Consider the following 22,470-nt stretch of genomic DNA (forward strand, 5'->3'; position numbering starts at 1 on the left):
TGTGGGAGAGTCTCCCATCCCACCACATGGGTCGGGAAGTTCCCTGTATGAAATGAAATGTGCAGGAAGGGGGAGCACTGTGAACTCTGCTGTCTGGAGCCCCTTCTGCCCTGGTCACATCCATTTGAATAAGAAAGCTCTTTCTCCCTTGTGACTCTGGCTGCAAATCTGTGGTTAGTGAGACCTTCTTGCTAGGCCAGTTCTGCTCCCAGGGCTAGCTGTCCCCAGAAAAGCCCTGGAGATTCTCCTGGACCCTCCTCTTCCTCCCCAGGATACATTTACCCATTGTTTTGGAGTATTTTTTCATTCTTAGGCTGAGCCAGAAGTGTTTTGCTGCTCCTAGAATGACGTCCCATACACCCTTTGAGTTGACTAAAACATTAGTTTAAGGAAAGAAGAATCCTTTTTCAAATGTTCATAATTGAAGCCACCAGTTAGTAGACATTACCAATCCAGAACACGGGCTCTGTAACTTTCATTTGGTAGAGGCTTTCACTGGTGTAAAAGTTGAGTCATATTCCCTGTATCCTGGTGCAGAGGATGGAGGTGACAACCTCATCTCACCTCCAAAGCCAGAAGCAGCACAGAGCTCAGGGTGCTGGTGCCATCTGCAAGACCCCACTCCCTTTCCAGAGGCTGATGGGCAAGCCCTGAAACCAAACATGTCTGAGACCTTTCAGGCTGACAGGACAGGCAGCTCCCAAAGCAAGCCCTTCTCCCAGAGACCATTTTATAGGCAGCTTTTGCCTTTTGCTTTGAAGAGGCTTCACTTTGTCATCTCTGCTGATGACATCTGTGGCTGCATGACAGAGGGGGAGAGAGGATCTCAGGAAGTTGCCAGAAACCTTCCCAAAGACAAAATGGATGAAACTGGAATTAAAAAAAAAAAAAAAGGCAGGAAACCAGTGCACATTTTCAGTTGCCAAACCCAGGGGTTAAATCCTCTCACCAAACCACCTGTTAATTTCTGAGCCAGCTTCAGTTAAGGCAGTCTCCATGCAGAGCAAACGATAGATATTAAAAACCTGAACATGTGCAAAGCAAAAGCTTTCCTCAGGATGAAGGCAGTACTGCTCTTTGCTTTACCCTGCAAACCACCTGCCACATTTCCTCCCAGATGTACCTGCAGAGCAGGTCATTTCTGAGGCTAAATTGTGAATTGGTGTACGTGTGATGTGTCTTCAAGAACCTGCCAGATTTGTGTATAGTGCCATAAGTTTGCAACCATCAACTCTTGCGTTCTTCCTCTGTGGGGCAGCCCCCATGTGTGGGTTGCTGTCTGGCAGGACTCCACTCTGCAGGTGTGGGGAGAGCCAGGGAAACATCTGTTCTGACAAAGAACCACCACTGAATCTGTGTCTTGCTTTGCTCCAAAGCCCTGCTCTCCAGTTAGAGGGGTTGGTGCTTAGGAGGGTCTTCTCCAGTTTCGCTGTTGGGGGAAACCAAACAGCTTGGAAGTATCTCCCAAAACACTCCTTCCCACACCTGGCTGGATTCCACCAGTTTGGGAGGCAGAGGATGGATGAGCAGCATGTGGTGGCAATGCTCAGGTCAAGAGGTGCCCAAGCACAGCAGCAGTATTTCATCCCTCTGGTGGCAGTAGAGAATGGCAAGAGGAGTCAATATGTCTTATGTTTTACTAGCAGCAGCCCTTGGCAGTTTCTTGCCATCTCATTAAATAGCTGCTTTTAAGTTTACTTACCATGCAGAGAAAGTAGTGGCTAAATGCAGCAGCTCTGGGTTGATGGAGAAGAAAAGAAAAACCTTAATTGAAACAAAGAATGAAGTGACTGGTTGTTCTTACCTGTATCAAACAGCCCTGTCAGACCCAAAGTGGTTGATTCTTGTTATCATATTTGAAAGAAAAAATAATAACTTAAGAAGGAAACCATGTTTCTAATGCAAGGAATAAGACATTTCATTTAAGAACACTGCCAGTTTGCTTTGTTGGGTTTTGTTTGCATGCAAACCATTGGATGCACTGAACAGAAACCGTACACCACTGCAACTTTAATCTGGGTGCAGATGGGAAACAGTTAAAGTGTGAAACCACTGCCCACCTCAAGTCCCCTTGCCTTGAAATGACTGATCCCAGGTGTCCCTGTGAGGGTGCCAGGCTATTTGAATGGGCTAGAGGCAGGACACAGCAGGTGCTGTCTAAGCTGGTGAGGGCTAGCAGTGAGGAGGAGGGTGGGAAGCAGCTGAGGGCCAGGAACTCTGCTCAGGCTTTCCCTAAGGGATGGAGCCATTTCACCTGGCTCCCTGTCCCTGGGCCTGCCTCACTGTTAGCTGGTAGAGACTTGGGAGGAAGTTAGAACCACAGAATCATAAAATCACTGAGGTTGGAAAAAACCTCCAAAATCATTGAGTTCAAGTCTTAAGCCATCACCATCATGTCCACCACTGAGCCATGTTCTCCAAGTGCCACATCCACCTGCCTTTTGAACAGGAGACTCCTTCCAGCTTTTCATCTTCTAGTGCTATTTCCCAGGCATGGAAAGGGGGAGTCTGCTCTGAGGATAATGGCATACTGTCCTTAATGAGGGAAAAAGGAGAAGAATTACAGTCCAATCAGGTATGCTTCAGTTCCTGGAAGAAGTAATCAAGTAAGTGACTCGCACGCATTTAGAAAATAAAAACCACCCCCACAAAGTCACCGTGGGTCTGTCCAGAGTGAGCTGTGTCAGACTGGCTGGATTCCCTTGGATGGCAGAGGAATTAATTTTGTGTGAGGTGGCAGCAGCCAGCCATCCCTCCTTCAGATGCTGACCCCATCTCACACAGCATTCCTACCAGCGAGCCAGGGGGACGTGGCCGGCATGAAAATGCACTTGAGGACTTTCCTCTAAATGGATTTTCCTAACCTGGGAAGAGATAAAGAGAGATGGGTTGAAAGGTCCCTCCTGAATGCAGCTCTGCTCAGTATTTCCATTTGTGGCTTGAGGATGGGCTGGAGAAGAGGCTCCCCCAGCCACACACCTGGCAGGCACAGCGAGGGCAGTGCCCGGATCCAAAGAAATGGCCTGGAAACAGAAAGTGCTACTCAGTGGGGACAAGCCCAGGACTCTACAGAAGGACTAATCAACTGCATAAATACACACTAGGGAACAACTTGTTTTTCAGGGAAGGACGTGGTGGCTGCAGTGAGTCACAAGCAGCACAGGGGGAACATTGCTGCAGAGGGAATGAACACCACACAGGCAGGGGGGAGCAGGGCTTATAGGGCTTTCGTTGATCCCATCACCTTTCCCTGCATGCATAAAGCTGTGGTGAGGCTTGTGGCCAGCTTTGGAGGCTGTACTTCAAGTGGAAAATCTGGAGAGTCCAGAGAACTGTAAGACAGCAGGCATGCTGATGATCAAGGTGTTCAGTGGGCTAGTAAATGTGAGAGGGCAGCAGTTCAGCCTAAGACAGACTTGAATAACACCAGGAAGGACCTGTGTGGAAATTAGAGCACGTTTTTCCTCCAGTAGGGTCAAAATGCTGCAGAGGTGGCATGGCAGGATCTGCTCTCTCTGTCCCTGGAAGACTCCAAGAGTGGGTAGACCCATGTCTGTCAGGGACAACGTAGGACACAGCAAGAGACTGACTGACCTGGGGGTCCTGTCCAACCCTCATCTCCTCTAGGGTGCCCTTTATCAGGATAATATCCCAGAAGGAAGATAAATGGAATGCAGTTTTGCTGTCACACTTAATTACTTTTGGCAGCACCACAGCACAGGGCACTTTCTCTGCTAATTTAAAAGAACTGCCAGGTGGCCCCACTGGACACCAGAGATATCTTCTTTAAGCAGCCAGATAGCTTTGGGAACTGTCCTCTGCTGTACCTGCTCTCTGAAGGCAAAGGTAGAACTAGGGAGCACTAAATTCTTCTGCCAAAAAAGGGCTGGGCAGCCCTGCTGCAGTGTGCTCTCCTGGAGCCCCTCACCAGCTCTGCAGGGACAATGCACAGAGCTGAGGCAAACCACAGCTAATGAGCTGGCCAAAGCCAACTGCAAAACAAGCCTCCTAAGGCTTTCCAGGCACAGCTCCCTTGGCTACAGGCACACCTTGTCCCCAGCCCACACCTTCATCAGCCCACTGTGCAGAATGAACTTTCCAGGAAGTCCCTGCCTGCTCAGAACCGAGTATAAAAGGCTGCGTGGCATTTCTTCACAGAAACACTGGAGAAATAACATAGTAATGTCACACTGATGTGGCACAGGGGACACAAGTCAGGGACTGTTTGTCCAGGCATTGTTTTGCCTCTGCTGGATGCAGCCAAGAAGCCAAGGCTGGTTTCTGAAGGAAGCCCTGGTTTCTGAAGGAAGCCCTCCCTCAGCTCTCAGCTCTGAATGAACGATGTGCTTGGCTGCACCATCGCTTCAGGTTCACTGGATGGAGACTTCGGCTGACTCTCAGGGCTGATTGCCAGCCAGCAGTGAGAACTCACCTGTAATCATGCTATCCTCATCACTCCTTTGCTAATTACTCTGTTCAGACCCTGCCAGAAGCAGCAGCAGATGCTTGCACAGTCGCTGTATGCTCAGGCTCCAAGGGAAAGCATCACTGAGCCTCTCTGCTCTGCAGGGCCCCTGCTGGGGCAGGTAACACTGCTCTCCTGGCAAGGAAAGGGGAGCAGGAGGCATAAACCAACCAGTAACCCCTCATGAGATGAAGAAAATACAAGGACATGTTGCCTGCTCGGACTTCCCACACTTAAAAAAAAAAAAAATCTAAAAAGAGCTGTCCCCCAAACTAGGCCTGAGGGGAGTAGTTAAAATATCCCTTTTTTGCAGTTTCTTACCAAATGCAGAGGTGGGGGAAGTTCTTAAAACATTGTAGGAATGTTAAATAGCCCCAGTGTTTGCAGCACCCAGACAGGCTGAGGCATGCTGTGAGCTACCTGTGGGCACAAGCAAACTGAGCAGGGAAGCTGCCAAAAACTCTTCAGATGTAGTTTTCCCAACTCTGGGACTGTGAATGATATGGCATGAGCCCTTTGGTACACTGTGATGTCTTGTTTGATGCCTTCCTTCAGTGGCTCCCCTTCAGTCAAAGCCATGAAATGCCAATGGCACAGAGGAGAGAGTTTCTGGAGCATTGCTCAGAGGTGTTAGCCCATCCAGTCTGTTCTGCCTGCGGCTGGAAAAGCAGATGAGGATTCCCCAGTCTTCTTTAAACAAGAGTCCCAAATGAAATGATCTGCTTCAAGTACAAGGATTTAAAGAAATGTTTAGCCCTGGTGTGAATGTCTGAGGGTAGAGCAGCTGTTCTCTGTTTACTCTGCAGCCTCAGTTTGTTCATTCTCTTCTGGTTGTCCATGTGTTTCAGATATATCGTCTACAGTTACATTTCTCCCTCTCTCTTTCTTTCATGTTCCTTTGCCTCCTTTTGTTCACCATCAAAGTCTCACAAGGTAAGTTTGTTTCTGTTCTTCCTCCTCCTCATGCTCTGAGTCAGTTTCCCACGGAGAGCAGCGAGCCTTGGTCGGGGCAGGACACCTGGAATTCACTTTGGCCAGGGCTGCCCACTCCCAGCCCAAGTGCAGCCTTTACATATGTGTGTCCACTGTGTCTGTGTCTGTCCTGTGGCTGCACGGCCCCAGGGATGCTGGGAATCCTCACTCAGCATTGAACTGCCCCTGGGGATGGCCCAAGGGTGCCCTTGGAGCAGAGCAGGAGCCTGTTTCAGCATGGAGAGCATCCTGAAGCCACCCTCTGCATGAACCCAGTCCCAGAAGGACAGCCTGTGCACAGACTGTGTTCCTTTTGCCTCAATCTTATATGCAGTGCTTTACAGGAGAAGTGCAATTTCAAGTAAACTTGATTAAATCAGTGACTTTGTGCACAGGGCCACTTAATCCTGAACCCAGAGCTGTCTGTTCTACAGAATTGCACCTCAGTGGGATTGCAGGCATATTAATGTAAAGCTGCTTCATACAGAACAGCTAGTCCTATGCAAGAAATGCAATAACTATTTTCACATATAAACTGTTTGATAAGTTAAGGCTGAAGTATTGTAATAAACAAGTTTAGCATAGGACAGGTCTTTTTTGGCTTATGGTCATGTAAAGAGACAGGCTCGGCCACTGTCACTTCCTTCCACCCAGTTTCAACAGTGACAGCCAGACTGAAAGGATTTCCCAATCTTAATTTCCTTATATCTCAATAAAAAGCATGGCTGTACAAATAAGTTACTCTTACTTTAGCTAAAGATTTAAGGCAGGCCCCACCTTTCTGGTCCATAGGGTTGGTTGTTTGGGTTTTTTTAACTCCACTCCCTAAACAAATTAAACCAATGCCACAGACAAGCTAAAATTACAAATTTCCAGCCAGCTCACCTTGCCTTCAGAACTGACTCACACTTAAAACATAAATGCATGTGAAATCATCATTTTGCCCCCTAGAAAAAGCTGTTTGAAAGATATGAGAGTCTTTCTGTTCAGCTGCACACAATAGGCAGAAATTCAGTTAAGTGTCATTATTCTGTCCCTCGTGCTTGTTTAGCAGCAGGAGGTCCAGGCTGCCAAACCTGGGCAAATGTGTGGGTTTTTTCCAAAGTACAGCAAAGTTCATTCCCTGGAGTCAATTCTTAGTTCAGCAAAAAGTCCATTAAAGATAGGGGTTCTGGCACCTGCTGGTATTTTATGTTCAGTTTTTGTAAGGGACTTAAAAAAGCCTAACATAAGGGTTAGAAAGAATATTACAAAGCATAAATGGAAAAGTGTTTGAAAAGTTAAACATTCTTCTGAGATATCAAATTTCAGACTTCTTTGAAATTCAAAATATAGAAATGACAGGTTACTTAAGCTAAGAAAAAAAAAACCCATCCAGATTTAGAAAAGTTTTTTAGTTGAAAGATACTCACTGTGGCAGGCACTGCAAGTAAGGGCAGTTGGCTTCTTTAATCAGGAGATTTTTTTGCATTGATAAAGTCAGAATAACAAGCTTCTCTTGAAAGGGAAGTGGGGAAAGCTTCTGGTGCAGTCATTGCAACTGTTTAGGAAAGCATTAAAAAAATCCAGTATTTTTCTCATCATCCTATACCAGCACAGGAGCTGCAGGTGCTCTGCTATTGCCCTTCCCTGCCCTAGCCCTGCCAGGGGATGAAACTGTCCCCTCTGGGATTTGCAGCCTGCAAATGTGTGTGCACCACAGTGAATAATCTGGGACCCCAGGAGCCCAAGGAGCTGTGACAAGCAGCAGGACAGGCTGCTTGAGCCCTTGGAACATCCCTGTGGCTGCAAAACAAGGGCTTTGCTGTCTTGGTTGGGAAGTGCATCAAACCTCATGGCCACAGGAAGAGGAAAGGGTGTGAAGGAACAGGGATCCTGGCAGTTTCCTTGGTTTTGCTGCTGAAAAGATTGGTTTCCTCCAGGCCCACTGGATGGCTGCTGTGCCCTAACAAGACCACCTGTAATTCTGCTGGGCTGGAGCAAAGCAAGTGCAGAACTAAGCAGTGAGAATATCATTAGAGGCATCCCAAGATCTGTGTTTGACACTTCAGCCTGTGAGTCAAGGCATTCCCCTTCTCCTCCAAGAGGTGTTTGCTCACCTGTGCAAACTGCAGCACAAATTGGTTGCTGCTGGGGAGTGCTGTCAGCAAAAGCCAGCAGGGGAACACAAAGATGGATAGAGGAATGTTGGGAAGGATGAAAGTTTGACAAGAAAGTCTCACAGATATGTATGCTTAGCAGAAAGATTTTTAAATGTAGAATCTGATGAAGGAATGGAGATGGAAGCAAGTTTTGATATAGCAAAAAAGAACTGCTGAGCCAGTCTTACTGGATAACCAAGAAGGCAAAGGGTATGTTAGTTAGAAGGGGTTTTTATGACTTAGAGGAAAGGATAAACCCACCTCAAACAAGATGTTTTTACCAAGCAGAAAGAGAGCACAGGCAAACAAGGACAAAAGTTAAGGTATAGATTGGTTCTACTGTATGAAGATGCTCAACAAAGAAAAGTCTATAATGCACTGTAACCTAAACTCAGGGTCTCCAGGCCTGCCTGCAGCTGGAGCTGACAGCTGTAGGCACAGGCTCTGTCACCCACCACCCTGGGCTGCTGGAACCTCTTGGATGGAATAAACTGCATTTTGGAGAGCTCCTAAAGTCCCACATCCCTCATTTAGACTCTTACAGAGGAAACCAACCTCCTCCTGCCTGGCAGTGCTCTGGGAGGATGAGGCTCAAACTCAAGTAGATCCCAAGGAGAGATGAGTGTGGGATGCACAACCTACCAGGGCAGTGCTTGGGAGCAGCTGTGTCTCTGGAGCAGGATACAAGCACATCCATTTCCCCTGCACTACAGGAAAACACACTCCATAAAAACTTCAGGTTATTGTGCAGGAATTGTTGACCACTGGTACCTGCTGTGCTCTTACAATCCCTTTAAGCAGAGGTGCCAGAGCAGCAGGGCTGGCTGCCAGCACCCACATGGCTGTGCCCAGGAAGGAGCAGCACCAGGCAGCTCTTGGCTAAAGCAGGGCAGGGGGCTGCCCTGGGCAGCCTGGCCACGAGGGACAATGTGGCACCTCCCCTGTTCTCCCATGGGGTTTTTGCCACTCCCGGTAAACCAGGCTCATGACTTGCTTGAGCCTCACCAAAGGTCCTCATTTGGAATTAATTCTTGTTGTTATAGAGTGCAACATGGCACAAAGCACCAAGACTCCATCAGAAAGGTGTAAAAGAGAGATTCATTACAGCAACATGCTGCTTTTATAGTTTTTCAAGATATTTACATTTACTTAACATTCACTGCCCACTGGTCATAAGAAACAAAGTTCTCAGTAGGTGAACAAGGAGCCACGTCATTCTGTGGGCCAGCTAATGTCCATATCTTGTAACTTTCTCTCCTTCATCACATTGTCATGGGGATAGCCTTGGTGTCTTCCTCGAGAGAGATAGAGGGCTTTCCTTATCTTTAGGAAGCCTTCGCTGGCTCACAAGAACAGCACAAAATGCCTTTCCTACAAACTCTAATCATGTTCCCTTCCCCTCCCTCCTCACAGGCTACAAGGAGCAGGGGATCCCACAGCAGCTCTAGTGGCTGGGACAAGTGTGGTCAGAGAAACGCGGCGAGAGATTTCCTTTGGCAGCCGTGGGCCACGGACCTTTTCATTACCCTTTGTCTCTCTTCTTGTCCCTTTGTTTTGTCTCCCTGTGTCTGCCCGTGCCCGTCCAGCGGAGCGGAGATGCAGAGCAGCCGGCGCAGACTTGCACTGATGCCCCCGAGCAGCCGAGATGAGGCGAGCACGGCTTGGCTTGGACTGGTCCCAGCCCACCAGGAGGATGAGGGTGCCAGGACAAGGACACACCCTTGGCAAAGGTGGCACCTGGGTGGGCAGCTGAACCAAGGGAGGGAGAGATCCCTCTGCTCCCAGGGGGAGGTCGCTGAAGATGTTTTGCCTCCTTTTTGTGCTTGCTGGTTGTGAACATCAAATGCCAAGGAGCTGTTCATAGATACACGTACAGGATGTAAAAGCAAACCAGTGGTACTTCCTTCCTGCCCGAGAGTCCATCCGTGACTGCTGTGCAGCAGTGGAGGGTCCAACCCAGCCCCCTCTGCTGCCTGTGTATGTAAGATGTTCACTGAAGCTCTGTCCCTGCAGATGTCTTGAGAAACGTGCTTGCTGTAAATCCTATTGTACCGCTGACGTGACCGGGGCCATCCCCTGCTTCCACCCGCTGCCACCATGCAAGGATCAGAGCTGCCACCAGCCCAGGGGACACTTTTCCCAGCACAGGACTGGTGTCCTGCAGCACCTCGCCTCTAGGGCAGCAAGTACTGCCAGAAGCCTCTTGTACAAAACAATACTGGGGGAGCCAAAGAACCTTTCCTGCCCCTGGAAGGGACTTGCTGGCAGTGTCTCCATGCTTTGGAAATGGATCCCCTGAGAGCACGACGAGTGCTCCTGGCTGAAGGAGCATCCCAGCTCTGCTTGCCCAGGTAAGTATCCAAAACTCCAGGATCTCCACCTGCTACTAGACAGGTGCTTGGGAGTTGTTGTGGTTGGAAGGCCCATGGCCAAAAGGGGTAGGGCTGTGATTTCATGGTTTCATTTCTCAGCTGGAGAAAACCAACCAAGCAGGTCAGTGGTGAAAAGCCAAGAGCCATTTGGGATCTGAACTAAAGCCAGGGGATGAGCTCCTCAAGAGTAGCACTGCCACAGCGATGGCCAAAAGGATTTATGCTCACATTATTCAACAATTTCAAGTGTCTCTGTCCATTTCTACCAAAGGGACTGGTTCAGGGAGTGGCCTGTGCTGTGCACCTGCAGCTGTGCTGTGGCTTGCTGGGCTGTACAGGTGTTACAGAACTGAGCTTCAGCATCTCCTGTGAGACAGACCATCTCTGCTTCTCCATTTCCCACCTGGGAAAAAAAGGAGTAAATAGGATCCTAACCAGCAGCAAATGGGGAATCTGTAGCACATCTGGAAAACACCTTCACCAGCTTCTGCTGTCATCAGTGAGAACTCTTTTTTTGAGGTCTATAACTGGCCCTGAAGCCACCCAAACCACTTGCCTGCTCAGCTGCAGCATGTGCAGTGCCAAAGAGCAAAAAAGCAATGGTTACCCCTCACCTTTGCCAAACCAGAATGGCTGGGTCAAGTGCAAACACCAAACACCGCCTAAGCATCACGTTAGTTGTGCTGTGGTGTCAGGATGGGTGTGCAGGAGCCCCTGCAGACAGGGATAACAGGCCATGGATAAAAGGAACCAGGCAAAGCCTTTGGAATAGGAGCAGCAAGTGTGGCTTAAGAACAACGTCTTCTGGTGCCTGTGAAGTTGGGTTCACTTTCATAAGATGGATTTATATGTGTAGTGAACAGGCAGCACAAGAAGCCTCAGGCTGGGGAGGAATAAACAAGCTGATATTTTCACTGGCCCTAAAGTGCCAAAAGTCACATCTCCTGTGGCATCAGATGTCAGTCAGATCAGCAGCAGATGCCCCATCCCAGAGACCTAGCACCTGCACAAAAGGTCCCCTGGGAACAAAAAGGGACAGAACAAGCTCCTCATCAGCATCACCAGGGTTTTGCTGGCTTTCTGGGCCACACTTGGTGCTGTCTGTCTCTGCTCTAGTGAGGATGAGAGAATTGGATTGGCTGGAAAAGGATTGAATGGAAATGCTGCCCTCCCTGGGATGGCTGCAGGTCTCTGAGAGCATCACTTTGGTTAGCTCTGGGTGCTGCCTGCATTTATTGCATGAGGAGTCTGAGCAATGCACAGATGAGGTGTGGGATTTATATTTTACTTTCAGGCTTTGCTCTGTAAAATTTCTTCTTATCTTTCACCTTCTTACTGAATTGTTGAAGCCAAGAAAACACTCAGTGCACCACTTCAGAGGCTCTGAAATCTGCCAAATGTCACCCAGGACAAAAAGCCTTATTTTTGCCTATTGTGGTGATTTGCTTAATTGATTTTAATTAGAAGCAGACAGTTTCCCACTCTCAGCTTTAGGACAGGAGCCACTTTATAGATTGGCCTTGCTACCAGGCAGCAAACATCAAATCCATTTTCCCCAAGGCTGTCCCTGTGGTAGTAATAAAAATGATAAATCCCTCTGCTTTTTCCAATAGCCCTGAACAAAACTGGCACTGCCAAGCTCCCCCCAGCCCAGGTGTAAGCAGCAGCCTGCTCTCAGGCAATGGTGAATATTGTATTTGCAGGGAATGCCCCGACAAAGGCAGGAATGATGCATCTGACATGTTCTCAGAAGGTCAATTTATCACTTTATGATACTATATTATATTAAAGAATACTCTACTATACTAAAGAATACAGAAAAGACACTTATAGAAGGCTAAAAAGATAATAATGAAAACTCGTAACTCTTTCCAGAGTCCTGACACAGCTTGGCCCCAATTGGCCAAAGAGTCAAAACAACTCACACCAGAATCCAATGAAACAATCACCTGTGGGTAAACAATCTCCAAACACATTCCACATGAGCACAACACAGGAGAAGCAAATGAGATAATAATTGTTTTCCTTTTTTCTGAGGCTTTTCAGCTTCCCAGAGAAAAATCCTGGGCAAAGGGATTTTTTTCAGAGAACGTGAATGCCACAGGTGAGCTCCTCACCTTGGCTTCAGGTGTCCCCACCTTGGCTTCAGGTGTCCCCATGGCAAGCAGTGGGAGCTCAGAGACTGAGCCCAGGGCAGGGCTGTGCTCACCAGGGGGTTCTGCTTTTCCCATCTTTAGTACCACACTCTCCACTGTGACTTGGTTTTCCTCCTCTCACAAAAGGTCAGAGTTCTGTGGGCAGCTGGCAGCATCTGGAGAGGCCTGTCTGGTGCCCACTGACAAGAAGAGCCACACTGTGAAGACACAGCTACGAGTGAAAATCTGGAGCTTTCCCCTAACAACAATTACTTTTTTTTCTCTTTAGGGTAAAATTAACCACCCAGCGTTTTCACACCTCCTTCCAAAGCACTGCAGAGGGGACAATACCTCCACCTCCTGTGGGAGCTGTGACCAGCTGCAAACCAGCACAGCCCGAGGGCACAGCCAGAGCCCCTCCTCTGGTCCGAAGTGCATGGCCCCCAGCTACCCCAGCACCATCAGCTGCTTTGTAAATGTAGATGTTTGACATGCAAGTTTTACAGCTAAAGAGCGATCGTGGGTAATGAAGAATAAATGCAGTTGCTCCACCCCCATCTGCCAGCAACACGGAATTTTTCTGCTGCTCCTTTCTGATTGTGAAAAAAACAGGTTTCTCAAAAAAAAACAAAAAAAAAACCACAAAAAACCAACAACCAAAACAAAAAAAGGGCTTCAATGAAATAGCTTCTTGGTACTTGAACACAGCTGGGCTGAACAACTGATTTACTACTCATTGGAAAGCAGTTCCAGGCAGGAACCAATTTCCCCAAGTTCATTGGTGTTGCCAAATCCATATTTACCATGGAAAAGGTGCTTTGGCAGGTGACCCCCACCCTCCCAGCCTTTTGCCTGGTTGGCCATCCTTGCTGCAGGGGTTTGGGGTTGCTCACAGCTCTCAGCAGGGCCTTGTGCTGGGAGCAGCTCTGGCACACACAGCCATGGGGTCAGGAGAGTCAGATGGGAGAGGGGACTCCATCTGTGCCACACTCCTGCTGCCCAAGACACAAAGCTGCATGTCCCTCCCTGTGTGCATTGACTGGCACACATTTTATTAGAGACCTTCCAGAGGTGGTGGAAATTGCCCTTAAATCTTGCTGTGAGTGTTGTGCTGAGCTCTGTGGGCAAGAAGATGAAGCTCACAGTCCCAGTATTCTCCACAGGGCTGTTTTATTCCTTGCCTCCTGCTTGTTCTGGGCTGACCCTGCAGTTCACACACATGCATCCACTCCAGCCAGGATGCATTTTATTGCTACCCAGCCCAAACTGCATCCACTGCAAGACACCACCAAGAGTTCCTTGATATCTAAACCCCAGGTACAAGGAGACCCCGGCTAGATCTGACATTCCTGCCCAGGTAAAAGCAATGTCTTCTCCCACATGCTTGCCAACCACAGTGTGGCAACACAGCCCTGTAATTTCCAGCTGACTTTGCTGCATGCTCACACACACAATGCACTTTGAAGCAGTGCTGCAATTTATTTCCCAAACTGGCACTCAGCATTCCCATCCCCCTGTGGGAGCAGCATGGTGCAAAACCCCAGGTCACAGTGGCACCATCTGAAGCAGGGTTCATTACAGTGAATCCCACCAGAGCTCATGCTAACCACAACCTATCCTTCCCTCCTCTTGTCATCCATATAGATACCTAAGCCAGGCTAAAAGTCAAGTCCTGCTTCTCTTGCACCCACCCAAGTGGCCAGAGGGAAGCAACAACACCCTGTCCCCACTGCTGGAAGGGTGGAGCGGGAAGTGAAGGTTTTGTTCATTTTGTTCAGGCTCTAAGAATGGCAAAGGCCAGAGCAGCTCAATCCATCTTCCAGCTCTGAGAATGCTTTCAACAGGCAGGTGGAAGGGAATGGCACATTTTGGCTTGGGATCAAAACAGGGGCTCACCTGTGCCAGCACTGCTGGAGGTGATGGCAGTGCTCCCCCAGACACCCAGCAAGTGATCCCACCCCAGCCCACACCCCAGCACAGGCACTGCTCCCAAGGCTGGGAAGGGGATTGCTGGCTCAAGGCTGTGTGCTCTGTGGTTTTGGCCATGCATGGGTAGCTCAGATTTTCCACCTTAGGAAGGAGGGAGCAGGGGCCTGCCCACCTGTGCTGTTTGCACCTTGCTGGTGAGTGGTGAGCCCACCTTTCCTTTTGGTACTGGAGGCCAAACTGAGGGGTTGCAGAGGACCATTTGTATGCCTGTTTATATCACTGAGTATTGGATTGTGACTTCTTGTGTTTTGATACTGTGGATATTTTTTTTTAAAGTTAAATATATTCTATTGCTGGACAGCTGGAATGGAATGCAGAGTCTCTTTGTGTCACCTGGAGAAACCCCATCATCCCTGATTCCAAATGGGTTCTTGTTCTCCTCCCACCATGAGGTGATGGAGAGCATCCAGCAGACACCAGCCCATACCCACATCCCCTGAGGAGAGGAGGCAGGGGCAGGGCTTCCTTAAGGAATTCACAACCAGAACCTTCCAGAGGAGAAGAAGGCTGGTGAGGAGCCTCACCTGAACCTCTGGAACAGAGACAAGGGAGGGGGAAATGCCACCCTGTGCTGCCCTGTGCACATGCCTACCAGCAATCCCTCCTGACAGGGTTTTGTTCACAATTTGAACATTTTAATGTGACTCCAGGTGCATTATTCCTGCTCCTCATAAGAGAGGAGCCCACGTGCTGTCAGGGGCTTGGCCACAGACACCTGAGCAGAGCTGAGCAGGGGCAGAGCCTTCCCATGAGAGGCAGCTTCTTAGAACACCTGCACACTTCAGCCATCCATCCACACTCCATGCTCCTCCTGTGATATACAATTCCACAAAACACCACTGCTCTGCTCCCTCCCCAAAGCCACTGTGGGTAGGGAAACTCATGGGACATCCCAACTGGACCAGGGGGCCAAACTCAGTGCTGGTGCAAGACCAGCAAGAGGGGTCTTCTCACACCCCCTGGCTTTGAGGGCTCTGGGAGGTGAGGCAGAAGCTCCTTCCCCTTGCTGTGTGTTTCTATCCAGCCCTCTGCAGGGGAAGCACTTTGGGATGAACACTGACAAAGAGTAGTGTGATACTATTAATACACCCATGCAGACACGCCAGCACGTGGCAAACACACTGGAGAGAGCTGGTATGATTAGCTCAAAGAGATTTCTTTAGCACCCTGCTAATGGAACCATTTCAGAAGGGGAGGAGAAAGATCAGCAATAAACCACACAAAAGCAAAGTCAAAAACTGGAGCTTGGTGGAGACAGATGAGACACAGGGAAAACCCCCATGCCACATTCCTGGGCACCCAGCTCTTCCCAAGGGAGGCCCACAGCCAGCACACAGCTCACCCTGACTTCAGGGCCGAGCTGGCTCAGCCCCAACACAAGAGCAGAGCCAGCCCAGGTGCCCTCAGAGCACAGCACAGCCCTTGCTCTGTGCAGCACACAGTGCTGGCTCCAAGGAAAATCCCTTTCCAGCAACCACCACACAACAGGGGCAATTCCTTCCCTCTCCACTTGCAGCCTCCCCAGACCAGTTCACCTCCTTAGAACTGCCATACACCTCTGGGGTACATCCAGTCCTGCAGCAGCTCTTGCTGGGAGCCCCCCAGGGCTGCAGCCACAGCACCAACACCGCTCCCAGGGTGATGGGGAGCAGCTGTGACCTCCTGCAGGACCCAGAGCAATCAGTGTAAGCAGGTGGGCTTTGCATGAGGCCATCTGGGAGAGTCTGGGCTACTGGCAGCTGTTACACAGGAGGGCTGGGGTCAGTCCTGGCTTGCAGCTCAGCCCAAAAGGGAACCAGGGTCTGCTCACCAGCAGCTCTCACTGCTGGCCATGCAGAGACATGGAAATACACCACCTGGATATTGGATCATTTAGAGATACACATTTAGAAAAACATAATTTCAACTGTATTCTGCTCAAACTAACCTGAGCACCCTTAAAAAAAAAAAAGTCTGTGCAGAGGAGGGTAACTGCAAGGTATGCATGTACTATCTCTAAACCTCAAAGTCATGCAGTACAAATACACATTCAGATCCACATGCAGCTATGAGAAGGTAGCACCTGATCCTAGGAGGTAATATTATAATTACAGGCTATTTCAGAGCTTGTTTCCACAGGAAAACTGCAGCCCTGTGGAAGAGGATGTGAGCTGCAAGGCTGGCAGGAATGTATGCTCATGTCTGGGGCACACCAAGCATTGAACTGCCAGAGATGTGTAGGGAAGTTGTGGGCTTTTAACGGACAGGCCTTGGCTTCAAGCCAGCCAGATGAATGCCAAATCCCAGCCTTAAATTCTGCTTATTCCAAGGCTCACATGCTGCTGGGTGGGCAGCACAGGGCTTAGGAGCCACTGTCCCTGCAGAGACAGTGTGTGAGTGCCCTGGCACTCTCAGAATGCTGCAACCTGCCCTGCTGGAACCAGGCAGCCACTGCCACTGCCTGTCCCACCAAAAACACCCACTGCCACTGCCTGTCCCACGGGTGCCAAAGGATACAGTGGGTTCAAAGGGTAGGATGGCACCAATCTGCCCTGGGGATGCTCCCCGGGCAGCAGCACTGTGGGCTGCACCATGCTGGCTCACAAGTGCTCAAGAGACATCCTCTGATCCTTAATGATCCCCCTGTGTGAACAATGCCAATCACTTGTTTTTAATTTTTTTAACGTTTAATAGTAATAAAATGGTTATAAAAATAGTAATCTAATTAGAGTAATAAAAATTTGGACAATTTGAATTCAGACAATATGAGACAATAAAAACAAAGTTACGGACAGTCTGGGTACCTCTTTCTGGGCAAAATCAGCCCAAAAAAGGACCCACGTTAACAGAGGATTAACCCTTAAAAGCAACAGCCTGTTGCATATTCATACACCTCATACAGGATGCATAAATTCCATTCAAACAAAGGATTCAGCCAGGTCAGTGTCAACTTCTTCCTCCTAATCCTAAGGTGCCTTCAATCCTTAGCCAGGCATGAAGAAGTTCATTTCTTCTGATAAGAGAACAATAATTTTTTTTCTCTGAAAGATTGAGGTGTCCTGTGGCTGCCATCTGGTGTGAGTACCTCATTCCTTTCTTTAAAAAATATACCACTTACATAGTTCCTATTTTAACTACAAAAGTTACCTTTTAACTACAGGACTACATTTATCATATTATTAAAATGTTAATGCAGCACTACTAATCAATACAACAAAATCCATGCAGTAAATATCTGCATAGAGCCATATAATATGCACTTTTCACACCCTGTAACCCAGAGGGCCTGTGAGCCTTCCTGCAGAGCCATTTCCCATGGGAAAAGCAGCTGGGCACGTGCAGAATGTGGCAGTTGCATCAGGGCACAATTGCAGCACCTGCCTGGGGCTGGTGAATGGTGGGAGGGAGCACGTGGCACCCCTCAGAGCCCACCCACGGGCCCTGCCATCTCCCCTCGCTGTTCTGGAGGCATAAAAAGAGATGAAACATGAATTTAGCACCAGAAAAAGATACCACGCTGCCAGTGGGAAATGGTTTTTTTTAGCCACAGATCTTTTGCAAAGGGGGAAATATATCTGTAGCATCTCTATCTTGCTACTACAGACTCCTGCTGCTTATTCTTCTCACATTCCCTTCTCTGAGCCAACCCCACTGCTACAAGAGAGCAGATCTCTGTGTGTGTGTCCCTACAGAAGTCCTGGGGTTCCTGCCATGGAAAACAGCATGTAAACCACCTTGGAGCAAAAGCCCTTTCTGACACAGATTTCAGTCACTAGAAATTAAAGTATTTGATTTTGTTTCCTGGCTCAGGTCAGGTGTTTGAGTAAGTAATTTTGTGCCTCTATTTCTTTTCGTGCTCCTTTGTCGTGGTGGTTTCAAATCTTAGGTTTCTCCACTAGGGAAGGAGTGTTTGGACACCCTGGCACCAGGCAACGTGGACAGGGGGCATCTGGCCCAAGGTCTTGCATTGTTAATACACACCAAATGAATGGTAGGAGGCACAAAGTCGCAAAAAAACAGCCCCAAGCAGGCAGTGCAACAGTGCCAGAAGTGGGATGAGCTGCTGGGGTGCCAAAATTTCTCAGTTTCCTCCAGGGCTGTCCCAGATTGGAATCACTCAGCAGCCTCCTCCATGGGCTTTCTCTTCTGAGTGGCACCAGCAGCAGCTCTCCTATGCTCTCTGGCTGTTGAGGGTGGAAGCACAGTTGCATCCTGGAGAGCAGCAGGAACTGCTGAGACAGCTGGACAGAGAACACCTGACTGCATAAAAGCAACAACAGCCCCCAGAGCAGTAAGTCCCTTTGGAAACGTTCCTTCACACAGGGCATCAAATGTGGTGGTGTTCACAGGGGTCCCAAGACAAGGAAAGAGATGAGAATCTGACTCCATGTTTCAGAAGGCTGATTTATTATTTTATGATATATATTATGTTAAAACTATACTAAAAGAATAGAAGAAAGGATTTCATCAGAAGGCTAGCAAGGAAAAGAATGGAATGATAATAAAATCTTGTGACTAACCAGAGAGTCCGAGCCAGCTGGACTGTGATTGGCCATTAATTAAAAACAACCACATGGGACCAATCAAAGATGCACCTGTTGCATTCCACAGCAGCAGATAATTATTGTTTACATTACATTTCTGAGGCCTCTCAGCTTCTCAGGAGAAAAGATCCTAGCAAAAAGACTTTTCATAAAATACGTCCATGACAAATCCCCATATAAAGCCTTCCTTGCTGGAGGCATCACTCGTGGTGGGTCAGGCACTGGGGGTGCAGGACATGGCAGAGCTGTGTCCACAGCCCCACTCTGGGGGTGAAGTGTGGCCCTGGGCATAGTAGATCATGACTGGGGACCCCAGGACTGCAGGAGCACAGTGGGACCACTTCCATGGACTTCTAACTGCATGGCAAAAGACAAACCAAACCAGCTGACACTATAGCAGGGCCTTGCCCACCTCTCCCATTCCCCAGCGGTTTCTAAATTTTTTGTTCTTACACTTCACAATAACAAAGAACAAATTTGTAATTTTTTAAGGGCAGGGAAGTGAACAAAATGCAGACTCAAATGAGAGTGGGAAAGCTGTCCCCAGGGGCTGGGGCTGCTGGGGGGCTCCAACCCCGCACTGGCACAGGGAGGAGAGACGTGTTCCCCCAGCCTCTCACCCCTAGAACCACCCAGACAGGAGATGTGGGCACCAGGAACCCTTCACCCCCTGCCCTGCTCAGGCTGGCTCCAGGACAGAGCCTGTGAAAAATGTGTATTTCATGATTGGCTTTTTGCAAATATTAAAATGAATATTATATGTGTTATGCTAGAAAGTAATGCTGTATTAATTTTCTCAAATAGTGTGTTAAATATAGTTTTAGGGTTATAGCATAATGTTAAAATAGAAACTATGCTATGTAAGATACTCTTTTTAAAGGGAAGACTCTCACTGAGATAGCAGCCACAGGACACCTAAATCTTTCAGAGGAAAAGAATTATCAGAAGAATAATTCTCTCTTATCAGAAGAAACAAACCTCTTCCCATTAGGATTCAGAGGAAGAAGCTGACACTGACCAGACAGAATCCTGTGTTTGAATGGAACTTATGCATCCTGTATGAGGTGTATGAATATGCAACAGGCTGCTGCTTTTAAGGGTTAATCCCCTGTTAACGTGGGTCCTTTTTCAGGCTTATTTTGCCCAGAAAGAGGTACCCAGATTGTCCATAACTCTTTGTTTTTATTGTCTCATATTGTCCGAATTCAAATTGTCCAAATTTTTATTACTCTAATTAGATTACTATTTTTATAACCATTTTATTACTACTAAACTTTTAAAATTTTAAAAACAAGCGATGGGCGTTTTTCACACTCTCACCCCTAAAACCACCCACAAAGGAGATGCGGGCAACATGAACCCTTCACCCCCTGCCCTGCTCAGGCTGGCTCCGGGATGGAACCGCCGCTAGAAAGGGCAGCGTTTATTAATTTTAACCATCTCCCCAGCTCGTAGTGCGAAACCCAAACCCCAAAAGCGCCGGGGGTGGAGAAAAAGCCTCAAAGCAGCGGCGCTTGGAGCGCATCCCGTGAGGCGCGGGGCCCTTCCCGCCGTGAGGCGAGGCCTGCCCGTCGCCGAGGGCACAGCGCCGCCTCCCGGCCCGCGGGGGAAGCGCCATGAGGAGCCCGCGTCCACCCCACATTTGTTGTCTTATATATTACTATATATCAACAGTTCTTTTATCATTATGGTACAAGGGTTCTATATCCTCAGAGCTTCATACCTCCTCGATGTTTCCTGTAGGCAGATCCTCTGAGCACTGACTGTTCCCGGTCCTTGCAGCAGCCATCTAAGCCCAGTTCCCACCAATCCACTCTTTTATGCCACTAGTTCCTATTGGCTACAGGTGTTGCCTGTTATCATCTGGCCTGCTCCTAATCTTTAGTAATAGGGTCCAGCTGCAACTCTCTGGGGGATAAGATTACATTCTAGATGACCCATACTGTGTCCTCCTACAGGCAGGAGAACACGGGGGTCCTGGGGCTCTTGCCAGGCTTCAGGCTGGGGGCTGAAGGATTTTACCCTATGGTAGGGGTAAAATCCCTCCTGAGACCCCCAAAATCTTGGGAACAAGACTGAGCTTGTGTTGGGAACAAGACTGAGCACACTGTTTGATCCCTGTCAACCACCACACCAAGTCCTGCATTTTCTCAGGCTGAAATGCCCAGCTGCCCCCAGCACCCCTGGATTTATGGGAGGCTCATTCTGTCAAGTAGTGCCCCATCAGACAAGGCTGAAGGAAAGGAGCTGCCCCTCCCTACCTGCAGCCTGAACAGATGACCTTACAGCCCCTGGCACTGCTGAAGGTGCTCTGTTCTGGAAGGGTAGAGACCTCAGCAAGGTGTAAAGCTTTCTTTGTTGCACTAATGTAAATCCTGGCCCCTCTTCTCTATATTGGGTTTATGAATCAATTAGTTTATTGATGCATAAGGTGGCAGGGAGCTGTGGGCTTTGCTTCGGGGGTGCAGTAAAGCCAGGCAGGGAGGCCAAGCCAGGCTCTTGCTGTGCCATGTGCTGCTATGTGCCATGGCCCATCCCAATCCTCTGATAAACCCCAGGATCAGCAGCACTCAGCCACAAGGGCTTTCTTCTCCTGACTTACTCCCTTTTCCTCTTGAGAGGAATAGGATGAATGTGTCTTTACAGACCATGAAAATCTGCTTGTAGATAGGGCCAGAGACTTAAAGATAGGGGAGGAATGGGAGAAACTAGAAAATGTTGCCAATTGACACAGAATGCTGCTCAGCCAAGGCCATGTTAAATTCCTGAACTTAGAGAAGAAGAACAAAGACTGAACAGAATGATGAATGTTGTTTTGTTATAGATACAAAAAAGGAGGGATGTGCATATTAGAGGGGGACATGCAGTAGGGAAGTCTGTACCTTCCAAGTGCCTAAGCCAATTGGGAAAGGAAGAGGGTGTTGTGACCAGGAAATTAGGATAAAAAGGAGGCTGCATCCTCCAACAGTTTGATAGACACTAGGGGAAATGCCCCATGGTCATTCCCTTTACTCAAATAAAGTTACAGGACTCCTCTGTCTCCTTTCTGGACATAAGCCTCTGGCACTGTGAATTTTTCTGCACACTCTCCACCACAATGTCATGGTGTTTCCTCAACTCTCAAGAGAGGTTTTCACAGAACAGGGCCTTTACTCTCTGTTTTTGCATTTTAGGGTGCAGCTGGGTAAGTTTTGGAGGTTTTTGTTTTCCTCTGAAGCTAGGAAGAGGAGTCACAGACCAGAGAGACCCCAAAAACTGGACCTATAAGTAAATCATGAGCTGTCAGTTCTGCTGGAGTGAGCTCAGCAGCCAGACAGGAAACTCGTTTGCTTTCCCACAGCCCAGGAGAGACCGCTGGTGCACAGGCAGCAGCCTCACATCCAGTGTCCTGCCAGCCCTGCCTCAGACCAAGAGGTTTCTAGTCTCCAAATTCCACACTGCAGGGTTTCTCCTGCAGTTTCTTTTGGAGGATCCGTGGTGAGCCAGGTCTGGTCCCCAGGCTGGGCTGCTCCTGAGGGTCAGGGCACTAAATCTGGCTTTAGTCACATCTATGCTAGAACAGCTCCTGCTGTCCTGTGCTTGCACAACCAGCCAGGAAGGAATGGAGCTGCCTTCAGGCTCTACAGCCTGATTCCTTCTTCCCTGCAGAAACAACCTGGGGTTTTTTGTGGTCCAAACCCTCTGGCCCTGCCCACAGTGCAGCTGAGAGGGAGAGGAGCCGGGGGAGTGGTTGGCTGTGCCAAGCAGCTCTGATTCTCCTGGGTGCTTTGGGATTCTCCAGAGCAGGAATCACGGGGTGGCACTCAGAAACCACTCAGTGGGAGCCAAACACGTTCCAAAAAAAAACTGGAGCTGCCTTCAGTGGCCTTCCCT

At 48.7% G+C, this 22,470-nt stretch overlaps 1 protein-coding gene across 4 annotated transcripts in view; it reads left to right on the top strand.

Moving 5' to 3' along the window:
- The window catches only part of STUM (stum, mechanosensory transduction mediator homolog), a 48,652-nt gene extending 34,271 nt beyond the window's left edge, over positions 1 to 14,381 (top strand). For 2 of the 4 annotated variants that reach the window (XR_013181562.1, XR_013181563.1), the window contains exons 3-4: positions 9,165 to 9,929; positions 12,375 to 14,381. Coding sequence is in view for 2 of the 4 variants with exons in the window: in XM_077176132.1 (XP_077032247.1) it covers positions 8,992 to 9,026 (35 nt within the window). In the remaining 2 variants the exon portion in view is untranslated. The other 2 variants (XM_077176132.1, XM_054629802.2) reach the window with 1 other exon arrangement.
- Positions 14,382 to 22,470: the final 8,089 nt, after the last annotated feature.

This window comes from Agelaius phoeniceus, chromosome 3 (genome assembly GCF_051311805.1).
Source record: "Agelaius phoeniceus isolate bAgePho1 chromosome 3, bAgePho1.hap1, whole genome shotgun sequence".
Classification (NCBI taxonomy): Eukaryota; Metazoa; Chordata; class Aves; order Passeriformes; family Icteridae; genus Agelaius; species Agelaius phoeniceus.